We start from the raw sequence: 24,806 nt of genomic DNA, 5'->3' as shown, positions 1-24,806 counted from the left end.
CACAAACTGGCTTTATTCTACCTAAGTTGCCCTCCCACAAGTGTGTACTCCGAAAGAGTGTTTAGTGCCGCCGCTCACCTTGTCAGCAATCGGCGTACGAGGTTACATCCAGAAAATGTGGAGAAGATGATGTTCATTAAAATGAATTATAATCAATTCCTCCGCGGAGACATTGACCAGCAGCAATTGCCTCCACAAAGTACACAGGGAGCTGAGATGGTGGATTCCAGTGGGGACGAATTGATAATCTGTGAGGAGGGGGATGTACACGGTGATATATCGGAGGGTGAAGATGAGGTGGACATCTTGCCTCTGTAGAGCCAGTTTGTGCAAGGAGAGATTAATTGCTTCTTTTTTTGGGGGGGGTCCAAACCAACCCGTCATATCAGTCACAGTCGTGTGGCAGACCCTGTCACTGAAATGATGGGTTGGTTAAAGTGTGCATGTCCTGTTTTGTTTATACAACATAAGGGTGGGTGGGAGGGCCCAAGGACAATTCCATCTTGCACCTCTTTTTTCTTTTCTTTTTCTTTGCATCATGTGCTGATTGGGGAGGGTTTTTTGGAAGGGACATCCTGCGTGACACTGCAGTGCCACTCCTAGATGGGCCCGGTGTTTGTGTCGGCCACTAGGGTCGCTAATCTTACTCACACAGTCAGCTACCTCATTGCGCCTCTTTTTTTCTTTGCGTCATGTGCTGTTTGGGGAGGGTTTTTTGGAAGGGACATCCTGCGTGACACTGCAGTGCCACTCCTAGATGGGCCCGGTGTTTGTGTCGGCCACTAGGGTCGCTAATCTTACTCACACAGCTACCTCATTGCGCCTCTTTTTTTCTTTGCGTCATGTGCTGTTTGGGGAGGGTTTTTTGGAAGGGCCATCCTGCGTGACACTGCAGTGCCACTCCTAGATGGGCCCGGTGTTTGTGTCGGCCACTAGGGTCGCTAATCTTACTCACACAGCTACCTCATTGCGCCTCTTTTTTTCTTTGCGTCATGTGCTGTTTGGGGAGGGTTTTTTGGAAGGGACATCCTGCGTGACACTGCAGTGCCACTCCTAGATGGGCCCGGTGTTTGTGTCGGCCACTAGGGTCGCTTATCTTACTCACACAGCGACCTCGGTGCAAATTTTAGGACTAAAAATAATATTGTGAGGTGTGAGGTATTCAGAATAGACTGAAAATGAGTGTAAATTATGGTTTTTGAGGTTAATAATACTTTGGGATCAAAATGACCCCCAAATTCTATGACTTAAGCTGTTTTTTAGTGTTTTTTGAAAAAAACACCCGAATCCAAAACACACCCGAATCCGACAAAAAAAATTCGGTGAGGTTTTGCCAAAACGCGTTCGAACCCAAAACACGGCCGCGGAACCGAACCCAAAACCAAAACACAAAACCCGAAAAATTTCAGGCGCTCATCTCTAATCCATGTGCGTGGCTTTGGCGGGGATTTTGTTCCATGCTCGGTTGCAGCAGGGGACGGACCCCACCAGGTCGTTTACTTTATCCAAGGTGCTCAGGAGTTGGGCGAGTTTAAGTTCGTCCCAGCCAGATACGCGCAAACCTATTGACATGCAGTTTTTGCACGAACTCATGGCGATTCTGCCGGCGGTGGCTGATTCCACGTTTGAGACGTCCCTTTTCCGTGCAGCCTTTTCCTTTGCATTTTTTGGGGCTTTTCGGATTGGCGAGCTGGTGGCCGCTAATAAACGGTCCACTGATACAGGCATGCTTTTTAGGGACCTGGTGCTCAAGGAAGGTGTTGTTATGTGTAGGTTACCCCGTTCCAAGACCGACCAGCTGGGTCGAGGACGCTGGGTGACTTTGAAGGCTCAGGAGGATGACGAAGTATGCCCGGCACTGCTCGCGCAAATTTATTTGCCCTTAAGGCCTATATGTGGGGCTCAAGTGCTGCTGCATGGGGATGCATTGCCTCTTACTCGGTTTCAGTTTGCCGCTGTGTTGAAGCGCTGTTTGGCCACCCTGGGGCTTAATAGTGCGGAATATGGGAAGCATTCCTTCCGCATTGGTGCGGCAATTTGTGCTGCGGCTCACGGCCTTCCACTGTCAGCCATTCAAGAAATGGGTCGATGAAAGTCTGCTGCGTTTAAGTCTTATATTAGATTGGATAAGGTTTAATGTTGCGCTACTTGCGCTAACCCAAAAACGTTGTTTACCTGCCAATTTTGGAATGGTTAGTGTTCCACAATTGGAGGTGTGAAGGGATTTTTTAAATTTTTCCTCCGAGGGGGCCTAATTACAATTGGCTGACATTTCAGGTCCACAGGAGGTTTTTTAAGTTTTCTCCTTCACTTGGGTTTGTTTGTTTGTTTCCGTTACTAACTGTTCGGTTCGGTCTAACTTTTCTACTTCCCCATTTTAATGTGCAATGTCTGACAGCTAGGTTACGTTTTCTTTTACCGTGTCCACTGATTCCACCGAACAGATTTGGGTAGTTGGCCATTCTTACGTGTTTTGGGCCGAGCGTCATCCCCTTGCTGATAGGTCGTCTGAATTGTTGGGTGGTCGCAGAGTGCGCTGGTTAGGTGTGAGAGGTCTCAAATGGTCGGGACTTTTGTATCTGTTGTTTCAGCAGGAGCAGCGTTGGGGGCGTCCCCAATGGTTGCTGCTGCACCTGGGTGGTAATGATGTGGGTCACCTTAAAAGGTATAGATCTTATCCTTCGGATTCAGGCGGATTTAGGGGAACTTAGCTCGCTTTAGCCTGGTGTACGCTTGGTTTGGTCTGACATTATTCCTAGGTTTGTCTGGAGGGGATCCCGGAACGTCACAGCCCTTGACAGGGCTCGGAAGAAGATTAACTTTGCTGTGTCAAAGTTTGTGTTGGCTGCTGGTGGTTTGGCAGTTAGGCATCCACTATTGGTGCTCCAGAATCCCTTTTATTTTAGGAAGGATGGTGTGCATCTCTTCCATCTTGGGATTGGAGTTTTTCTGAGGGCTCTGTTTTCTTGTCTGGATTAGTTTGTTATCTTTGTAGTTAGGGATGGGAGTAGTTTTGACGGGTAGTTTGTTCTTGTTTGGTTTGTTTAGTATGGTTGGATTTCATTTCGTATTGGGTTGGCGGGCTGCGTTTCTCTGAAACTGGCAGTGGCGGGAAGGCGCTACTGGCCAGCGGTCACTTGTAGGATGAGTGGTGTTGTGGGGCACTTACCCCTTTTGAAGGATGGCGAGTGTGTCCTGCCCTTGTGGGGGGGCGATGGGCGCTTCCTTGGGGAGCGTCCTCACTCTGCTATAGGAGGGGGTGGTGAGACCTTCACAACACAGGTCATGCTGATATATATAGATGGGGCGTTTCAGTCGCACCCATGACAGTTGGGGCGTTTATTCGCAGCCATTTTGTAAGATCTGTGACTAGAGCTGGTTAGTGGTAGCGTCTTCCTGGCCACCCACTACGAGTGAGGTCATTTCAATTAATAAATTCAATGACCATTTAATCCAACGCAGTTGTGTCCGTGTCTTTATTTTAGTTGATAAGCTAGCTTAAAGTGTATAGTTAATGTCAAGCACAATAAATGAATAGATAGCTTAGATAAGGAGAGTGCCTGGCTAGGCACGAAATCTGTATAAGAGTCTTACATTTTTGTGATTGGTCAAAGATGTCCTTTGTTGCTAGGCAGATCAGAGTTTGGAGTGAGTTGTAATTGGTTATGGCCAGCCTATCGGTGAGTGTAGGGGAGGTGATTTAGTGCATGAAGGGTAGAAACTTCCAGATCTGCTTCCTCTTGTCGGTTGGAAGCCCACCCACCCTCCCCATTGGCCCTTTGATTTGGCTCTCCAATTTGTCTCTTTTCAATTTGGCTTACTATTATCTTTCTTTCAGACTTAGTGGGCGGGAAGGCGCTACTGGCCAGTGGTCACTTGTAGTATGAGTGGTGTTGTGGGGCACTTACCCCTTTTGAAGGACGGCGAGTGTGTCCTGCCCTTGTGGGGGGGCGATGGGCACTTCCTTGGGGAGCGTCCTCACTCTGCTATAGGAGGGGGTGGTGAGACCTTCACAACACATGTCATGCTGATATATATAGATGGGGCGTTTCAGTCGCACCCATGACAGTTGGGGCGTTTATTCGCCGCCATTTTGTAAGATCTGTGACTAGAGCTGGTTAGTGGTAGCGTCTTCCTGGCCACCCACTACGAGTGAGGTCATTCCAATTAATAAATTCAATGACCATTTAATCCAACGCAGTTGTGTCCGTGTCTTTATTTTAATTGATAAGCTAGCTTAAAGTGTATAGTTAATGTCAAGCACAATAAATGAATAGACGGCATATGCTAATTGTAGCTTAACCTTAGCCCTAAGTCATGTGTCAACATTCACAGTGTCGAACATTTGAACATGTTGACATAATGTCAACATTGTGGAGGTCATCTGTTGACATTCTAAACATGTCTTGAATGTCGACACTCAGAACATATCAACATTCTGATGTCGACATTTTGACTGGAAGCCCTTAAAAACTTGCTTGCACTATTTAACTTACAAAAATAACTAAGTGAAATAATTTTAACTTGCTGGTTGCTGATCACAGGGCTTAAGCATACCCTCCAACATTTTACACATAAAAAGCGGTACAAATTAGAAAAGGGGGCGTGGCCACGGGTAAAGGGGGCTTGGCCACACCCCTTTTCCTATACTTTCAATGGAAGTTTGGAGAGCCAAAAATCGGTACAGACCATAAAAAAGGTACTGTACCTATTAAAAAGGTACAATTGGGGGGTATGCTAAAGTGTGATAATGAATATATTCTACAGCACTAGATCTTATTTTTGAGTCTTAAGGGAGGTACACACGGAGCGATGTTCAGCCCATTTCTAAGCGATCGGACTAGATTGCTTAGACCATCGCTCCGTGTGTAGGGGTGCTGGCGACAGCGTTGCGCGGACCCGCGCGCCGCTATCGCCGGTGCTAGATTGGCCTGCATGCAAGCACAATCTAGCAGGTCGCTCATTTCTCCACTGGGTGAAATGAGCGCTCAGTGTCCATCCCCCCTCGCTTTGCACATCGCTCTGTGCTGAGCGGGGGGTGAGATGTGTTCTGAGCGGTCTGTGCCGTTCAGCACACATCTCTGGGGAAATCTCCCCATCAGTACGGCCTTTTAGATGGAACCCATATAACTTGTTTGTCATATTGTATCATATTATTTCTGTTTACAATCTCCTGATTTTTTTTTCTCTTTTTCTTCTTTTTTTCTTTTCCTCTTTGTTTTTGTTAAATAGGTAACAGAAAGTACTTGATGCAAACCAATAAGCAAATCTTGCACAAACAGATCTGTATACTTCTGCATGCTTACGGGAGATGTGCCAAATTCTATCATTTACGAGCCATGGATATGTATATGTCTGGAATTCCCAGTCATTCTGATCCAGCAAACTTTATCACATCAGGTTTGGCATTAATGTTTTTCACTTGTTTAGAATGGATGAGGTGCTTCCTGTATCTAGGATTATGTCGCTTACATTCCATTGTGAATAGCACTGATTTCCCTTGTTTTTTCCCACTTTTTATCTATGTAAAATCTTTAAATATAACAATCTTTCAAACTCACAATATTGTTGTCATCTAGATTAGGGTTAGGGTAAGGTTGCACCGAGCTAGCTGGCTCACTAAGCCAAGTGACAGCAATGGGTGGCACAAACACGTGGCAGTTCTACTTAAAACATGGCACATCTAGGAAACAGAGTGGCCCTGCAATGGCAGACAGGATGGTAGTTTAATAAACTGTATGACCCCACAGAAAGTAAACATGATTTTTTTCTTTAAACAAGAATTTGATCAAAGGCCTGAAGGAGGTGAAGTATGGAGTGGAAGGCAGGTAAAGGAACGAAGGATGTATTTGTAAATAAATCTAATTGCTTGATTTTGAACATTTTAATCAATGGGGGCATTAGGGACAGTATCTAAAATTATTTTACTCTTTTAAGGTCTTTTCTCTCCTCAGTTGCTATAATAGAAGGATTGATTGATTGATTAGTTAGTTAGTTAGTTAATTTAATTTGTTTGATTGACATAGAAATTTTATGAGAAAGGAGGAGGCATCTGGTTTTACATGGTTAATGGAGGACCTATATCCCCGCTACCAAATTTCATCTCGACTCCATTTGTCTGTAACAGAGATTCCTTGCCTGTCCTCGGAAGTTTAAAAAAAAATTAATTATTGGTCTAAAAAATGCCAATGTACCCACTATCCACTTAACCACAGATGTGTGGACAAGCGGTAGTGGTCAAACTAAAGATTACATGACTGTGACAGCCCACTGAGTGGGTGTATCGACTTCAGTAGCAGCCGAATCTACACCAGCTCATTCACAGGCAAGCTACTTTTTTGTATCACAGGCTTCACTAAGAGGCATACCAGTGTCAACCTGTTAGAAGAACTCAAGGATATCATAGCAGGATGGATTACCCCACTAGGACTCTCCTGAGGATTTGTCATTTCTGATCACGCATGTAACATTGTGAGAGCATTACAGCTGGGTGAATTTGAACATGTCCCATATTTTGCCCACACAAAAAACTTGGTGGTTCAGTTTTTTTTTAAAACTGACAGGGGCGTGCAGGAGATTCTGTCTGTGGGTTGAGAATTTGGTGCCACAAACTGAAGCAAGTGGTAGTGAGCAGGGGGAATTACACCCTTTATATGCTTCAGCGAATGTAGGAACAGCAACAAGCCATTAAAACCTACACAAGAAGCTATAACATAGGGAGAGGAGGGCAGAATGTACCTTACTAGAGCACACTGGAGAATACTCTTTGTCTTACGCAAGCTTCTGAAACCATTTAAAGTACAGTAGCAACTAATGAAATACGGAATAAGAATCATGATCCTAAAAATGAACTACAAATTCTATGAGGTAGACCATTGCTGTCCAATGCAACAAGGGTGGACATTCCGAGTTGTTCGCTTGTTGCCGATTTTCTCTATATTGCGATTAGTCGCTTACTGCGCATGCGCAAGGTTCGCAGGCGCATGCGCTTAGTTATTTTACACAAAAGTAAGGTATTTTACTCACGGAATAACGAGGATTTTTCATCGTTCTGGTGATCGGAGTGTGATTGACAGGAAGTGGGTGTTTCTGGGCGGAAACTGGCCGTTTTCTGGGCGTGTGCGAAAAAACGCTGGCGTTTCTGGGAAAAACGCGGGAGTGTCTGCAGAAATGGGGGAGTGTCTGGGCGAACGCTGGGTGTGTTTGTGACGTCAAACCAGGAACAAAACTGACTGAACTGATCGCAATGGCTGAGTAAGTCTGGAGCTACTCAGAAACTGCTAAGAATTTTCTATTCGCAAATCTGCTAATCTTTCATTCGCAATTCTGCTAAGCTAAGATACACTCCCAGAGGGCGGCGGCTTAGCGTGTGCAATGCTGCTAAAAGCAGCTAGCGAGCGAACAACTCGGAATGAGGGCCAATATACAGAGACTTCTGTAATGGTGGATTCCAGTGTAGGCAAGTTTATATTTTTCAGCACTAAACTTTCCCTTTATTAGAGGTGATTTTTTTTAGCATTGTAAAGTGTTGTTTTGTTTTCAGGTGCTCTTTCTTCAACTCTCTATGCCGACTTTAGTTGATGTTGAAGTACTACAAACTAATATCACTATCATCATGACTGGCAGCAGCCACAGCACTAGTACTTGGTTTCTGCTTGTCCTCTTCTGTCAATTGAGCCTGATCCACATCAAGTTGTGCAAAAAAACTCATTTTTTTCTGTTTTTTTCACAAATGACATCAAACTGCAGACTCAAGGCGATTTTATTTATTAACGCAGTGGCACAGCACCTACTGAGGTTAACTGAACACACAAGTTGTACAAACAAAAACTATTTTTTTTCCAGTTTTTTCACAAATGACAACTTCACCAAAATCTTTTGTGGGCACCAGAGTGCACGGTGCACCAATAAAGGGTTAATGCTGGCTTGTATTAGGAGCTCTGGGTTGCAATGTAGGTATTGGGCAGTGACCAAAAACACCAGTGTACTGCCTTATATTAGGAGCTATGGGCAGCAGCTGAATCGGGTAGTGACAAAAAAAATACACCACCAGTGCTCGGGTGCACTAAGGGTTAATGCTTAGCACCAGTGTGACACACTTAGGGTTACAGCACCAGTGTGACACACTTAGACAATATAGATATCATTTCGTGCACTATAAAAATAAAAAAGAATGTTTTGCTAAATGTCTATTATTAATCTACCTTATATCGAATCCAAAACGCATGAGATCTGACTTCGGGAAAATGAAGTTTTGCCTTGTTTTGGAATCTGAGCAAGGTGGGACAAAGCACAGATTCCATTGGAAAGCAAAAGTTAGGGTGGGCTCAATTTAAAACTGAGCCCACACATCTCTAATATATACTGTATATATACTTTTATACTATATATAAATACTACACATACGGGGGTCATTCCGAGTTGTTCGCTCGTTGCCGATTTTCGCAACAGAGCGATTAAGGTGAAAATGCGCATGCGCATGGTACTAGTGCGCATGCGCTAAGTATTTTAGCACAAAACTTAGTAGATTTACTCACGTCCGAACGAAGAATTTTCATCGTTGAAGTGATCGGAGTGTGATTGACAGGAAGTGCGTGTTTCTGGGCGGAAACTGACCGTTTTCTGGGAGTGTGCGGAAAAACGCAGGCGTGCCAGGATAAAACGCGGGAGTGTCTGGAGAAAAGGGGGAGTGGCTGGCCGACCGCAGGGCGTGTATGTGACATCAAACCAGGAACGAAACGGGCTGAGCTGATCGCAGTGTAGGAGTAAGTCTCGAGCTACTCAGAAACTGCTAAGAATTTTCTATTCGCTATTCTGCTAATCTTTCATTCGCAATTCTGCGAAACTAAGATACACTCCCAGAGGGCGGCGGCCTGGCGTGTGCAATGCTGCTAAAATCTGCTAGCGAGCGAACAACTCGGAATGACCCCCACAGAGCGCTCACAAGAAAATGGATTTGGGCACCAATCCTCTTATACCATCATGTATGCACTTAATATGAGAGCTCTTTGTCATTTATTTACATTATACTTTATTTTAAATCACACATTTCTTAGCATTCATACCCAGGACCTTTTGTCACATCCTCCTTTATTTAAAGCACACATTTCAAAATACTGACATACCCAGGATTCAAACCCCTGATCTTCCATATTACAGTCAGACACCTTACTCATGGAGATATTTGCTCCTGCATGAGAAGTGCAGTATGTAAGTATTTTGACATGTATACCTATAATAAAGGAGTGTGTGATAGAAAGTTCTTAGGGACGTAAGGGGAAGATGGGGTTGGCCGTTGATGACAGGTATTAAAGAGGAGGAAAGTGCAAGTGAGATTGATTAAACAGGAAATTTACATGTGCTGCAGAACAATGCCCCCTGTCTTGCTGTGCCCTGTATGGTGGCCACAGGGGGTGATAAAGGGGACACTTGTACCGGGCCCAAAATTCTGAGGGGCCCAGGACTCTCAGGAATCTTGGGAGACCAGTTTCTGTGTCCCCTTGCCTGTGCTGTAGTCAAATGGGACCAGGCAGACAGAGAGGGAGCCCAGCCTGCCTTCGGCGGGTGGCATAATAAAGTTTGTTTGTAGTTGACGCAGTGCATGTGACATCTTGATGTTATGCCACTGGACAGCAGTTGAGCCAAGCCGCCCCCGAAGATGAGAATGGAAGCAGCCTCAGCATGCAACAGGAGGTAAGTGTGGGCTGGGCTGGGGAGACACAGGTCCGGTGGGAGTTGGGAGTGACATAGAGGAATAGGGAAGCTAAAGTGGATACTGGGGCTGAAAGACACAGTGGGAGGGAAAGGCTGAAAGACACAAGGTATGGCTGAAAGGCACAGGGGGAGGCTAAGAGGCACAGGGGAAGGCTAGGAGACACAGGAGGATGGGGGACTAAGAAACATGGGGGAATGGAAAGCTGAGAGACATGGGGATGATGAGGCTAAGAGAAACGGGGTGGCTGAGTCTGTGAGACACAAAGGATGGCTGAGGCACAGGGCAAGAGGAGGTTAAGAGGAACAAGGGGAGGCTGAGAGGCACAGATGGAGACTGAAAGACACACGGGGAGGCTAAGAAGCACAGGGGAAGGCTAGGAGACACAGGAAGATGGGGGACTAAGAAACATGGGGGATAGGGAAGCTGAGAGACATGGGGATGATGAGGCTAAGAGAAACGGGGTGGCTGAGTCTGTGAGACACAAGGGACGGCTGAGGCACAGGGGAAGAGGAGGTTAAGAGGAGCAAGGGGAGGCTGAGTGGCACAGATGGAGACTGAAAGACACAGGGGTAGGCTGAGAGGCATTGGTGAAGGCTAAAAGACATAGGGGGAAGGCCGAAAGAAACACAGGGGGAAGGCTGAGAGACACAAGTGGATGGCGGTATAGAGACACATGGGGCGGCTGAGAGGTACCAGGAGAGGCACAGGGGTATGGTGGACAGACTCAGAAGGATGGTGAGGTTTAGAGACACAAGGAGGCTGAGGCTGAGGGACAAAGGGAGGCTGACACCAAGAGACACGGACAGGCTGAGGCCGAGAGACACGGGGAGGCAGAGGCTGTGAGACACAGGGGGAGGGGGAGGCAGAGATACACAGGGTGGGGAATAAGGCTTATAGATATGGAGGGGGTGATGCTGCGAGACAGGTGAGATTAGTGGATGGCTGAAGATGGAGTGAAATGGTGGTGAGGTTGGAGACACAGGGATGGTGCAGGAGAGACAGGCAAGGATGAGGCTGGAGTGAAACAGGTGAGGAGTGAGGCTGGAGAGGTGGGGGTGAGGCTGTAGAGAGATGGGGATGAGCCAATGGTTAACTGGTCTGTACCTAGGGAGGGATAGGGGGCCCTAAAACATGAGTGTGTACCGGGACCCAAGATTTCTGTTGCCATCCCTGGTAGTGACACATGTCCTACCACCCTAATTACGACCCTAATAACTGTTATACTTTACTTTGGTCCTAAATGAAAGTATGGGGCTTATTTTGCGGGCTGAGGACAATTTATATGGCTGACTCAGTTATCATTTTAAAATGATGTGAACCTTAAATGTAAAACAATTTCAATGTTGTTATCAAAAGTGGTTTGGGTCTTTTTGTTGGTACACCTTGACTGATGCAGGTAAGCATATACTAACACTTACCAATCGGCTGCTGAATGTGGCATTCTGATATCACATCTGGACGTGCATATTAATTTGCCCGCTCAGCTGAGACGTCAGTCCTTGTAGGATGTGTACGACCTGTACACAACTGTACAGGCAGTCGACAGACCGTGCATACACACAGCCAGATGCGCCAATGTGATATGTCTGTGAATAATGTTATTCACAGACATCGGGTGTAGACACTCGCCTTCCACCTCGCGATATAACACCCATTCGCTTGAACGGCCTTTCGATCGCCTAATGTGTACCCAGCATTAGGTAAAAACTGACAGAATTGAAGTGAAGGTCTTGCCTATAGCAAAATACAAATAAATAAATAAATAAATAAATAAAACTGATCAGAAGAAAGTCTCTTGCCTTATGCAAAATATACTAATAAATTATTTTTTTATGTCTAATGAATTCATTTTTAAATGTTAGCAGCGGAATCTTGAACCTTCCTATTGCCCTTACTGATCATTTTACTTATTTATTGTATTATTAAGTGACCTTTTTTTTTTTCTCTGTGCATTCTAAGCAGCCAAACATACTGCAGTGGAGACCTTATGGTAAATCTCAGTTTACGGTTTATGTAGTGTCCATTTGCCTATTACATAAAGTTACACCACTAAATAAGCATTTAATGCAAGTATATGTGACAACACTTAGTGTTGCTGGTGGGTTTTGTGTGCAAAAATAAAGATGAAACAGGATAAGCAAAAGTACAGAAATTGTGAAGTACTTCATTTGCATGACATATGAAATTACAGATAATCCAATATGCCCTTGAAGCTGACAAGCATTTATTGTGCATCAAGGCAACATCAAAAGTCCTTTTAACAATACACACTCCAAACAAAATAAGACCTTTCTTTTGTTCTAATTTGATAGCAGTACTCACAATGCTCCTATATTTGTCAGTTTCATAGGCCCCCATTTCTATTATTTGAACACTCATGTAAAGCACAATGTTCTATCTTCTGTACTTTAGATGGAATACCAAATAATCCAGGAATTCCACAGAGTGTGCCGGGAGATGAAAATACCATCCAGTGGAAAAGTTTTGAAGATAACGGCAGTAACCTCCTTTATAATATATTACAGTATAGGTAAGTACACCATTATACCTTACTTTCTGGAATATGTCAGCTCATCTCCAAGTCCTAATATGTACTTCTTGCTAAGTAATGCTCTCTATGGGGTATATTCAATTGATGTCGAATTACTGTATTTGTCGAAACACAGGGCTTTTTCGTCAAAAAAATCATGTCGAATCGGATTCGACAATTCAATACGGCACTTATTGTCAAAAAACTTGTTGTTTCAGTTTCGATTTTTGACTATTTGACAGTCGAATGTCTATAATGTTAAAAAGGCGGCATTTCGACAAAGGTATATTGAATTGAAGACTGTCGAACCGGTATCAGCGCTTTTCGACATTATTTTCGTCAATTTCATTGCGCCAAGTTTTTCTGGCATTAGCTGACAAAAAAATCTTAAATACTTTTATTTTTTGATGCTTTTTTGATTTCTACTAGCATATCTATTTATATTTGAAGTAATTAGCTACTTAGTTTTGTATTTATGACCCACATTATTATATTTAGATTTTTTTCAAAGAATATTTTTTCCTGTACTCGGCTGAGGGAAATGTACCCATGATTCCACAGTTTTACCCAGGTTACACTTCTCCAAAGCCACTCCTCTCTCCTCACTCCCGTTTTTGAGACTTCAGGGAGACGAGCAGCCATTGCAGTCAGCCAGGGGCGGATTGGGAACAAAAAGCGGCCCTGGAAAAATTTGCACTAGTGGCCCCACATGGGCAACACCAGAGGTGTAAGGTCTAGACATGGGCCATGGCAGCAGCACTCTCCCCCTAAGACTTTCCAGATAGTGGGGATGTCCAGCATCAAGGGGGAAGTTAAAAATAAATAAAATTACATATTATGAGCACATTGTATGATACACCTTCAGAATTTAGGAAACTATATCATTCTTTAGATAGATATATTTTCTTGCTTATTACACCAACCGTATCCCAATCACTATTCACTCAATCTTATATGTCAGCCAAGCAGGCAGACAGAGCATTCACTAGACAGTGGTTCTCAAACTCGGTCCTCATGGCCCCACACAGTGCATGTTTTGCAGGTAACCCAGCAGGTGCACAGGTGTATTAATTACTCACTGACACATTTTAAAAGGTCCACAGGTGTAGCTAATTATGTCACTTGTGATTCTGTGAGGAGGCCTGCAAAACATGCACTGTGTGGGGTCCTGAGGACCGAGTTTGAGAACGTGTGCACTAGATCATCTGCAATCACAGGCTAAGTGGCAAAGTCATTTTCATATATGCAAATTATTTTGCATCTTATTCATTATGTCTATAAAAAGGACCACATGTCCTCAAACAAAACAGGCCCCACGGGTGCGTTGGCCCACCGGGAATCTTCCCTGTAAACCCTATGGCCAATCCGCCTCTGCAGTCAGCTCTCTTGTGGAATCATTTTTTTTGTACAATACCTGCATTTTTAACATATATATCCTATTTTTTTACACTGACTACAATAATGGATCCCTTTTCTGACCAGATTGTGATGTTCATGCTGGTGGCAAGTGTGGAGGATGAAAAGGCTGTGGAACATCAGGATCGTGGTCAGCAAATGTCTGCATTGGGTGAGTCAGTGCGTGCTTCATTTCCACGTCCACGCCAGTATCGCACTAGGCATGTACTGGAGGATCTCTCCGAGTTCGAGGTGATACAAAATTATCGCTTATCGGGCTCGCGAAATATATTCGCTGTACGATCTGTTGGAGGCCGACCTGGAACCTCGGGCACGGACCAATCACGCAGTCAGTGGTTTCCAGAAACTGCTGGCTACATTAAATTTTTTGGCATCAGGCACATTCCTGCCTACTTTGTCTCAAACGTGCGGTTTTTCACAGCCGACACTGTCATGCTGTATAACCCAGGTCATTAAGGCGTTCCGCAAATTAACGAACCAGTTCATCAGATTTCCAGATATGGACAGCGGATGGTGTTAGATCAAATTAGGCATTTACAATGAATTTAAATTTCCCAATGTTCAGGGCGCGATTGACTCTAGTCACGTGCACATCAGGCCGCCACGGAATTCTGAAGAATGTTTTTGGAACCGAAAATGCTTCCATTCTATGAATATTCAGGCGGTCTGTGATGCCGATATGAAATGTACCAATCTTTTTGTGGGATTTCCTGGGTCATCTCACGACTCCTTCATCCTAAGCCAGTCATCGCTGTTTCAGGATTTTGAGACAGGAAATATGCCGGGTGGCTGGCTGTTAGGTAAGTAGTATATATATATATATTTTTTTTTTATATTACCCACCATTTTTCTTTTTCCCGTAGGCGATGCAGGTTATCCCAACAAACCTTGGCTCTTGACCCCATTGTCTAATCCTGTTGGTGAAGCGCAAGAACGGTACCAAGAGACACACATTGCATCGCGGGGCGTAATTGAGCGTGCCTTTGGTGTACTTAAAAGCTGGTTTCGATTTTTAGACTCTTCCGGTGGTGCTCTTTTATACTCACCATCGAAGGTTTGCGGCATAGTAAATGCATGTTGTATTCTACACAACATATGTGTTGCAAACCATTTGCCGGTGACTCTTCATTGCAGGGCTTTCCGCAATGGGAACCAATCTTCTGCTCCAGAATGTTGATCGAGACGTATTTTTCCCCAGCCTGTGAGTATACTTGTAATATTTGTATTTTCATGTAAAATCAGTGGTCATATTTTTAGTTACATTTTTTTTTGGGGTTGTCACAGTTCTTCTGCAAGTTTACCCCCCTCTACCATGGACGTCCTACTTGTGATGTGGACCTGCCCCACCGCCATGTTACAAAGACACCCTTCAGGTGAGATGTATTGGCCAAAACTCCCTCTTGTCGGTGTAACCTGTGTGTATGCGCAGTGTTGCTGGTACCTCTTGTTCTTTTCCAGGAAGGATGACACTCTTCCAATTACCTTGTACTTAATCCTTTTTCTCTTCCACAGGTCCTACGGAGTAGCCCTCCCAAAGTGAAAATAACCCTCGCTGGATGTAAAATGACACTACAGTACCCCAGCTATACCATGGATGGCCTACTTTTGATATGGACCTGCCCCTCCGCCATGTTACAGAGACACCCTTCAGGTGAGATGTATTGGCAAAAACTCCCTCTTGTTGGTGTAACCTGTGTGTTTGCGCAGTGTTGCTGGTACCTCTTGTTCTTTTCCAGGAAAGATGACACGCTTCCAATTACCTTGTACTTCATCCTTTTCTCTTCCACAGGTTCTACGGAGTAGCCCTGCCAAAGTGAAAAGTACCCTCGCTGGATGTAAAGTGACACTACAGTACCCCAGCTATACCATGGACGGCCTACTTATGATGTGGACCTGCCCCCCGCCATGTTACAGAGATACCCTTCAGGTGAGATGTATTGGCCAAAACTCCCTCTTGTCGGAGTAACCCAGGCATGTTCAAACTGTGGCCCTCCAGCTGTTGTGAAACTACATATCACATCATTCTCTGACACAGCTTTGCTGTCAGAGAATGCTAAAGCTTTGTCCGGGCATGCTGGGATGTGTAGTTTCTCAAAATCTGGAGGGCCGCAGTTTGGACAATGACGGTTGTAACCTGTTTTTTTGTGCAATGTTGCTGGTACCTGTTCTTTTCCAGGAGAGGTGACACGATTCCAAATACCTTGAACTTAATCCTATTTCTCTTACACAGGTCTTACGTAGAAAGCCCTCCCAAAGTTAAAAGTACACTCTCCGGATGTAAAGTAACACTACAGTACTCCCCCTCTACCATGGATGGCCTACCAGAAGACCTTCAATACCACCGCATTCCTGAAATGCCCTATTGTAAATTTAATTTACCATTAATTTTAAGAAAAAACATAAAACTTCAAAATTTTAAATTTTTATTGAAGAAAATAAGACAGTTGTATTTTCTATTGTGAAAAAATAAATTGTAAAAAAGCAAAAAAAGTATTTGTTCTTCATACATTCCTTTTTCTTGTGTCGATATCTGTTGAAAAATTAGAAAATCATACTTAAGTAAAGGGAACTGTAATGATGTCACGTTCACATTCCTTTTCCAAGAACATTTGTTGAACCACACAGTCCAGCAATGGGTTTTGCTGGACTGTGTGGTTCCCCAAGAGCAGCCGTGACAAAGTGGAAGAGTGGTGGTGTCAGTATTCTGCACTTTGCCACGCCGGCACTTGTTGTACCACACAGTCTAGCAATGGGTTTTGCTGGACTGTGTGGTTCCCCAAGGGCAGCCGTGACAAAGTGGAAGAGTGGTGGTGTCAGTATTCTGCACTTTGCCACGCCTGCACTTGTGGAACCACACAGTCCAGCAATGGGTTTTGCTGGACTGTGTGGTTCCCCAAGGGCAGGCGGGACAAGGTTTGTGTAAGTGTGTGTATAGTGAAACATGGCTTTACTCACCTTTGTAAGCACAACACGAACAACGCTGTTCATGACTCTTTATCAACCATCCCTATGATGAATTAAAAAAAATATACTAGTGAATGGTCAAGTAACACAAAAGTGAATGAATAATTTACACACTTTTTCACCAGAGGGGTTTAAAAAAATAAATAAAAAAAAAGTGATATCAGATTAGCTCTTTGGTCCATCATATATGTAACCACAAGGAGCTTTCATCAGTTACCACACTCATACATGCCCGCACATGTATGTCTAGACATAGCTCCTTGGTAGTACCCGGTCGGGGGTGGGGGAGGAGAACACATATTAAATTGAAACAATACAAAGAAAAAAACAAACTAATGGGAGGGAGAAAAGGGGAAGCAGAAAAAAATAACATTAGAAATAATGAAATAATATGACCGCGCTATCGTGTGTGGGGGCTGTCCTGATCCTCTTCTTCCGGTGGTGGTGACGGTGTCCTTGGCAGCTGTTGAGTGCATTGGATTGGCCTTGGTGGCCGTGCTGGTGTAGATGTTGAGGCCGGTGTTGGTGGTGGAGGCATCTGGTAAGTGGGGTACATCCCTGTATATCCTTGGTACTGCTGTGACTGTCCATACCAGGAATGTGGTGGAGCAAGAGCAGGAGGCGTCAGTGTGGCTTGTGGCGGATGTGGTGGTTGACCAGCATGTTGATGAGCTGGCTCTGGGAGTTTGTCGTAGATCATCTTTAGCGTTGTTGCGATGATCTGTTGGTTGGCTGCAGAATGTCGCTGGCTCTCCGACATGTTGTGAACACTGTGTGACTGGCATGCCGTGTTGTCCACCAGCCGGTTGATGGATGTGACCAGAACATGAAGGATGTCCATAGTCACCCTGTGATCTGCCTGCCTGGTCTTTCGCGTTTCTGCCGTGCTGTCGGCAAGAGCCTATTGCATTTCAACCATACTGTTTGCTATCTTCTCCATTGACTTCTCAATGCCGTCCAGTCTGGTGTCAACGACATCCCGAAAACTCTCCTGGCGGTCCTGCATCTCTGTTGCCAGGGTGTTTACCCTCTGAATATGTGAGGGATCCTGCCCTTGCTGAATGTCTGCCACCAATTGCATTTGTGCAGCTGCAAAGAAAATTAGAAATAAATTAGAGACACATTCCTACATATGTTTGAAGGTTCACAAAGATTTTTTTAAAAAAATTTGTTTTATCTAATTACTTACACAGGGATGTAGAAACTGCGGGCTGCTGCAATTCCTCCTCGTTGTCCGCCTGTTCCTGTAACAGATCCGGCCTGAAGTAGGGACCAATCCCTGATGCGAATCCGCTGCTGGTCTGTGGCACCTTGTGTGCAAAAGTAAACAAACAAAAAAAAAGTTAGTAAACTATACAAAATGGTTAACAAAAAAAAATCTATGGATTGATATATCAACCTTCTGCATCCTTTGGTGCCACTGCTCCAGGAGCTTCTCTGGGCCTCAAATCTGGAGACTTTTCTAGGGTATGGCTGGATGCGTCTGCACGGCTGTCATCAAACCCTAGAAATGTCTCGTCGGTTAACCCTATCGACTCAAACAGTTCAGGTGATGGGTCCACAAGGGTAATGTCTTCTTGAGGTTCTTGGGTCACAGTCTCTGAGCTCCTGGAGGGTAGATCACGAGCTGGGGATGCCCTGTGCGCAGGTGATGTACTGCGTACTGTTGAAGTTTGGTGTCCAGGTGCTGGTCTGGGCGCTGATGATGTCCGGCGCGCAGGTGATGGTCTGCGCGCTGATTATGTCCTGCGCGCAGGTGATGTCCTCTAGGCAGGCGTGTCTAGGGGAAAGAACAAACACATTATCAAAGAAAAAAAATAATAGTTTAGTACAGCTCATCTGAATGTATTCTTACCATCACGCCTCCTTTTGGACTGCTGTGCTCCCGCCATCTTCCGTCTTCTGGGCGGTTCTTCCTCCTCAGGAAAGCCAGCAGGACGGGTGGAGTCCACACCTCCGCAAACTCCTTGGACCATGACAGGGTTCATGCGCCTTTTTATAACTTCCTCCAAGGGAAGCGACTTCAAATTGAGAGGTGGACCACCTCCGGTTCCTGTCTCATGTCGGCGCTAAATCCCCATCTTTTTTTGGTCTGTCTACGGCAATCACTGTACCACTTCATGCAGTTTCTGGTGCTGCGGCGGTTTCCAGATACTGCAGTGACTTGACTCGCGATGGTGTCCCAGATCTTTCTCTTTGACTTTGCTGCGGTTGTCTGTGCCCTTGGTCCGTGCAGAACGTCATAGGACCTGTCGACGCCATCAACTAGGGCACAGTTTTCCGCCTCAGTGTACCGGGGTCCACGTTGAATCTTCCGTCCTGTGTCTTCTCCAGAGGATTCCTCCTCTGACTGATCCTCTGGCTGGCTTCTTGCCTTCTGGGAAATAAAACATGCAATTAATACTATCACAATGATCTGTAGGTGTCCCTGGGAGTGTGTCAGTGTCCCTGGCAGTGCGCAAAGATACCTGCAAGTGTGCCTTGTGGTGTATCGGTGTGCCTGGCAGTGCGCAAACTAGCCCTTGGGTGTGTCAAGTTGGATGCTATTGTGGCTGCAGGTGCTGAAAGTAATTACCTGTCTTGGCCTTTTCTTTCTCTTTCTACTTTCTGGTTGGTCCCTTGATGACCACGGCTGATTGCTGGATGCCTGTTCGGCCATCTCCTCCTCCTGGGGGGAAGGGGAGGGGGGGGGGGGGGGTCGGGGGCGCTGGTCCCTGGACATCCTGGTGTAAAAAGAAAAATAAAAATAATTTTTACATATGTACCCCAAAAAACACAACCAAACACACCAAAAATAAAACACAAAGACGCGCACCCCACATTACATAATTCATTCTATTAAAAATACAAACATAAAAAATAAAAAAATAAAAACACAAAAGCCACCCTGCACCCCAACATGTCATGCTGCTGGTACACCAGTGCTCAAGCATGACCAAACACATTAGCACATTTAAAAAAACATGAAAAACCACACCCAAACAACCCAAAAAGCCAGTAAATGTGCCAGCAGCATGACATGTTGGGGTGCACCAGTGCTGAAGCATGACCAAACACATTAGCACATTAAGAAAAACCATAAAAAAACACCCAAAAAGCCAGTAAAGCCACCCCAACATGTCATGCTGCTGGCACACCAGTGCTCAATCATGACCAAACACATTAGCACATTAAAAAAAACATGAAAAACCACGCCCAAACAACCCAAAAAGCCAGTAAATGTGCCAGCAGCATGACATGTTGGGTGCACACGTGCGCAAGCATGACCAAACACATTAGCACATTTAAAAAACCATGAAAAAACACGCACAAACATCCCAAAAGACCAGTAAATGTGCCAGCAGCATGACATGTTGGGGTGCACCAGTGCTCAAGCATGACCAAACATATAAAAGCATGAAAAACCACCCAAAAAGCCAGTAAAGCCACCCCAACATGTCATGCTGCTGGTACACCAGTGCTCAAGCATGACCAAACACATTAGCACATTAAAAAAATTGTGAAAAACCATGCCCAAACAACCCAAAAAGCCAGTAAATGTGCCAGCAGCATGACATGTTGGGGTGCACCAGTGCTCAAGCATGACCAAACACATTAGCACATTTAAAAAAACATGAAAAACCATGCCCAAACAACCCAAAAAGCCAGTAAATGTGCCAGCAGCATGACATGTTGGGGTGCACCAGTGCTCAAGCATGACCAAACATATAAAAGCATGAAAAACCACCCAAAAAGCCAGTAAAGCCACCCCAACATGTCATGCTGCTGGTACACCAGTGCTCAAGCATGACCAAACACATTAGCACATTAAAAAAATTGTGAAAAACCATACCCAAACAACCCAAAAAGCCAGTAAATGTGCCAGCAGCATGACATGTTGGGGTGCACCAGTGCTCAAGCATGACCAAACACATTAGCACATTTAAAAAAACATGAAAAACCATGGCCAAACAACCCAAAAAGCCAGTAAATGTGCCAGCAGCATGACATGTTGGGGTGCACCAGTGCTCAAGCATGACCAAACACATAAAAAAAAAACATGAAAAACCACCCAAAAAGCCAGTAAAGCCATCCCAACATGTCATGCTGCTGGTACACTAGTGCTCAAGCATGAGCAAACACACATTAGCACATAAAAAAAACATGATAAACCATGCCCAAACAACCCAAAAGGCCAGTAAATGCATCGCTGCACCCCAACATGTCATGCTGGTAGTACACCAGTGTTGAAGCATGACCAAAAACACATTTTAGCAAATAAAAAAAAACAAAAACATGAAAAACTATCCCCAAACACAAAACTCCACTAAAATCATGCAGCAATACAAGCATGACCTTAAAAATACACACCTGCACACATATACATACCCCAAACACACCCAAGAAGCACCACATGTACAACTCATGGCACCACCCCCACCACCCAAACATTACATGCTGCACTCATACCTCATACAAAACAGTAGCCAAGCACTCAAAACAACACCCATACACTACACAAACACCTACATGCAACGCCAGACCACATGTGGTACTTACCTAAAAATGTCGAATTAGCTCCAAAAACGACTCTCCTCCAGGGTGACTGAAGGTCTTCTGTCTGTCCTAGATGAAAGTCTGCTGGGTGTGTGAACGATACCACAGCAAGCAAAACCAAATTGATCACTCTGCAGCTCCTCACAAAAATACTGCTGAGCACGCAGCAAACAAGCCCTATAAATGATTCCAAATGGCGGGAAGTAGAATCCAGGCCGCCCACTATTCGACGATTGGTCTGTTTTCGACCGGGGGGGTGTCAAATCCATTTTTAATTGAATATGTCGAATTCAGTGTCCCGGGTAGAAGGTTTCTGCTGTCGAATAGTGTCGAATCATAAAAATGACGAATCCACGCCGGGATTCGACACCAATTGAATATACACCAATATGTTCGGGAGGCGGTCAAGATCCCGCCGGACGGAATCCCGGCAGTCGAAATACCGACGCCGGAAATCCCGACCGGCACAATCCCGACATATTCTCCCTACGTGGGTGCCGACGACACCCATAGAGGGAGAATATAATAGTGTGACGAGCGTAGCGAGGCACCGCTTCCGCAGCGTGGCGAGCGAAGCGAGCCCGCAAGGGGCTGCGTTCCGCTCGCCACCCCTGTCGGGATTGTGTGGTCGGGATTGTGTGGTCGGGATTCCGGCGTCGGTATTTCAACCGCCGGGATCCCGTCCAGCGGGATTTAGTACTGATCCCATATGTTCTTGTTAAATCACTCTGCCTCTGCTTTTGTAGGATTGCCCATGTAAACATGAAAATAGAGAGTATATATTATGTACAGCTCTTTATTTAGTTACTGGCATTACTGTGTAAACTTATTCCTTCTAATTGTATAGTAATAAGTATGTGTTAAGCCCACTTAACTCTTTGGACTTTGGTATTTTACACTTTATATGTACAGTATAAGTAAATATTAGTAATAGTAAAAAACAGCAGTGTGTCTGCATATGATACAGTATGCACCGTAATATAATGTAATGAAGTATCATATACTGTAGACAAGAGATGTGGTCAAAGGTGTGGTTGTTCTTGGAAGCAGGTGATCCGGAAAGGATATAAAAAAAATGTAAATAGTAATAAATGTCTGTTTTGTTGGTGAAATTGAAATGACAGCAGACACAGATGTTTTAGTCTCTCAACACTCCTGAACTATCTCTTTGGATTAAGCAAACAGACCACACATGGTCACCTCATACCTGAACCCATCTATTAAAGTACAAATCTGAAAAAGGGGGCTATGGCTTCCAAAGCACAACATGTGATAGAGAATATGTAGTGCATCTGATGAAGTGTCTTTGAATTAATAAATTAACTTTTAATTGTTCACCACGTTGCAGAAAAAGCTATCACTGCTTAAAGAGTTTATACTGTATCTCCTTCCCAATTTGCCTGCACCCAAGAGCAATCCCACCTGTGACCGCTTTTCCTCTCAGGAGGTACTCTCAGAGGTAACATATTACAGGTTGAGTATCCCATATCCAAATATCCGAAATACGGAATATTCCGAAATACGGACTTTTTTGAGCGAGAGTGAGATAGTGAAACTTTTGTTTTCTAATGGCTCAATGTACACAAACTTTGTTTAACACACACAGTTATTAAAAATATTGTATTAAGTGACCTTCAGGCTGTGTGTATAAGGTGTATATGTAACATAAATGCATTCTGTGCTTAGATTTAGGTCCCATTGCCATGATATCTCATTATGGTATCTAATTATGCCAAAATACGGAAAAATCCGATATCCAGAATACCTCTGGTCCCAAGCATTTTGGATAAGGGATACTCAACCTGTATTTACTAACTCTTATTGAGGAGTGGCATGGATCATATTCTTCAACATATAGAATATAGAGAATTGTGCCTTAACAGTGTTATTAATAACTGTGAAAGTCACATTTCCCATATAAATGTAAAGAAGTACAAAACCCCTAACATCTGTTGTGTACAGCTTTAAGAATCCAAAGGTTAGTTTCTTTCCTGTAGTAGTGTAAATGGAAATGACAAATAAGTAACAATTACATAATATAGCTGAAATGCTAAAGTAGTACTATTAACTGGAAGAATCAATACACAGGCAGCCAATCCAAAGTGGCAAGATAGTGCCGCTTATATCATCAACATCATCATCATCGTAATCATCATCATCACCACATATATTTACACCAGGTCTGCAGTACTTATATATGATACACCTATTAAAAGGTTAATTAGGGAAATCTCATTAGGTCCCTTCTCCAGTTTATAGGCTACACTTACAGCAACACTACTTTACTTTGAGGAACTTACACTTGCACACCTGCATGCTGCCACTCCAGATGTGAGTGGGTGTGCATCTAACATATGCAATAAAGTACATAGGAAATTTGTATGCGTATAAAATAAGAAAATGTTAATACCACAAAAATCAATATACTGTATACCCTACTGTAACTTATGGGGCCTATAAATCATAAGTATGAGTCAGTTGCCCATTCAGCAGATGCTGATAGCAACCACTGTTCAGTGATTAAAAGCAATGATCGGCAACAACGATGTACAGTGATCTCTCAGCTGAAATCTAAATTGCAGTGTAAAAATAAAGCAGCCAGTATTTACCCTGCACAGAAACGAAATAACCCACTCAAATCTAACTCTCTCTGTAAATGTTATATCTGCCCCCCCCCCTGCAGTGCACATGGTTTTGCCCAATTGCTAACAAACTTGCTGCTGCGATCATCTCAGAATTACCCCCAAGGTTCCTTAAACAATATTTAACAAAGTATGAAAACTCATTTATATTTGTTAGAATAAATACATCTAATAATGCTTCCTATAATACATACTGATGAATGTAATCCCATTGCTTATAGGCACAACTAATTGTTGCCAGGTAAGTTGTTAGTCTGGATATACTGACAGACCAGCTTGCTCATTTACAAGTATACATATGTGCTTTCCTATTATGATGCCAAACTGCATTCAGAACTCCAAGATAACAACTTTTGTGCACACATAAAACTTCACCACATCCTAAGGGTGTATAGTTAATGCTGATTAGAATTCCAATTCCCTTTGGAATTACTGTCATAAATTAAAATAAAATGCCGTTATGTTCTGAAGAAACCGCCCACTATAGGCAGAGAAAAGCATCAGAATGCTTCCTATAATAAGCTTCTAGATTTTTTGACAGTTGTACCAAATATCCAGATTGACTGAACAGCCTTATAACGTGTTCTAGTTTGCAAGCACCCAAACGACATACCAAACCTGAGTAGAGTGTGTTACAGTATTTAAAGTGTACTGGGTTTGGTTTGCCAATCTTTGTGATTGCACATTTAGGTAATGCATTTTGATGTTCAGTTTAGCCATTAGTAAGTCTCAACCTAATAATCATCTCAGGATCACTAAATATAAACTGTAGATCTTTACAGTGAAGCATTTTCTCTTCAGGCAGGTGGATGCTGATGGAAGACAGCTAGTGTCATGGCGAATGGCATATAATGGCTCATGTTGTGACATTTGTATATGAAAGTCTAAGGTCTCGGAAGGAACATTCCAGTTCAGAGCAGCTGCTGCAAATGTAATAGGTCTTGGGGATTTCAGTAACATTAGTGAAAAGATTCTGGTGCATAAAGGTAAGTGTATTTGTAAG

General features: G+C 44.0%; 1 protein-coding gene across 1 annotated transcript in view; it reads left to right on the top strand.

Moving 5' to 3' along the window:
- The window catches only part of ROS1 (ROS proto-oncogene 1, receptor tyrosine kinase), a 311,501-nt gene that overhangs the window by 182,189 nt on the left and 104,506 nt on the right, over nt 1-24,806 (top strand). The window contains 4 exon segments of the mRNA XM_063919336.1: nt 5,283-5,320; nt 5,323-5,400; nt 12,128-12,245; nt 24,605-24,789. Coding sequence (XP_063775406.1) covers nt 5,283-5,320; nt 5,323-5,400; nt 12,128-12,245; nt 24,605-24,789 — 419 coding nt within the window.

The sequence above is a fragment of the Pseudophryne corroboree genome, chromosome 4, assembly GCF_028390025.1.
Source record: "Pseudophryne corroboree isolate aPseCor3 chromosome 4, aPseCor3.hap2, whole genome shotgun sequence".
NCBI classification, from domain to species: Eukaryota; Metazoa; Chordata; class Amphibia; order Anura; family Myobatrachidae; genus Pseudophryne; species Pseudophryne corroboree.
This window is presented reverse-complemented; position numbering and strand designations above follow the sequence as displayed.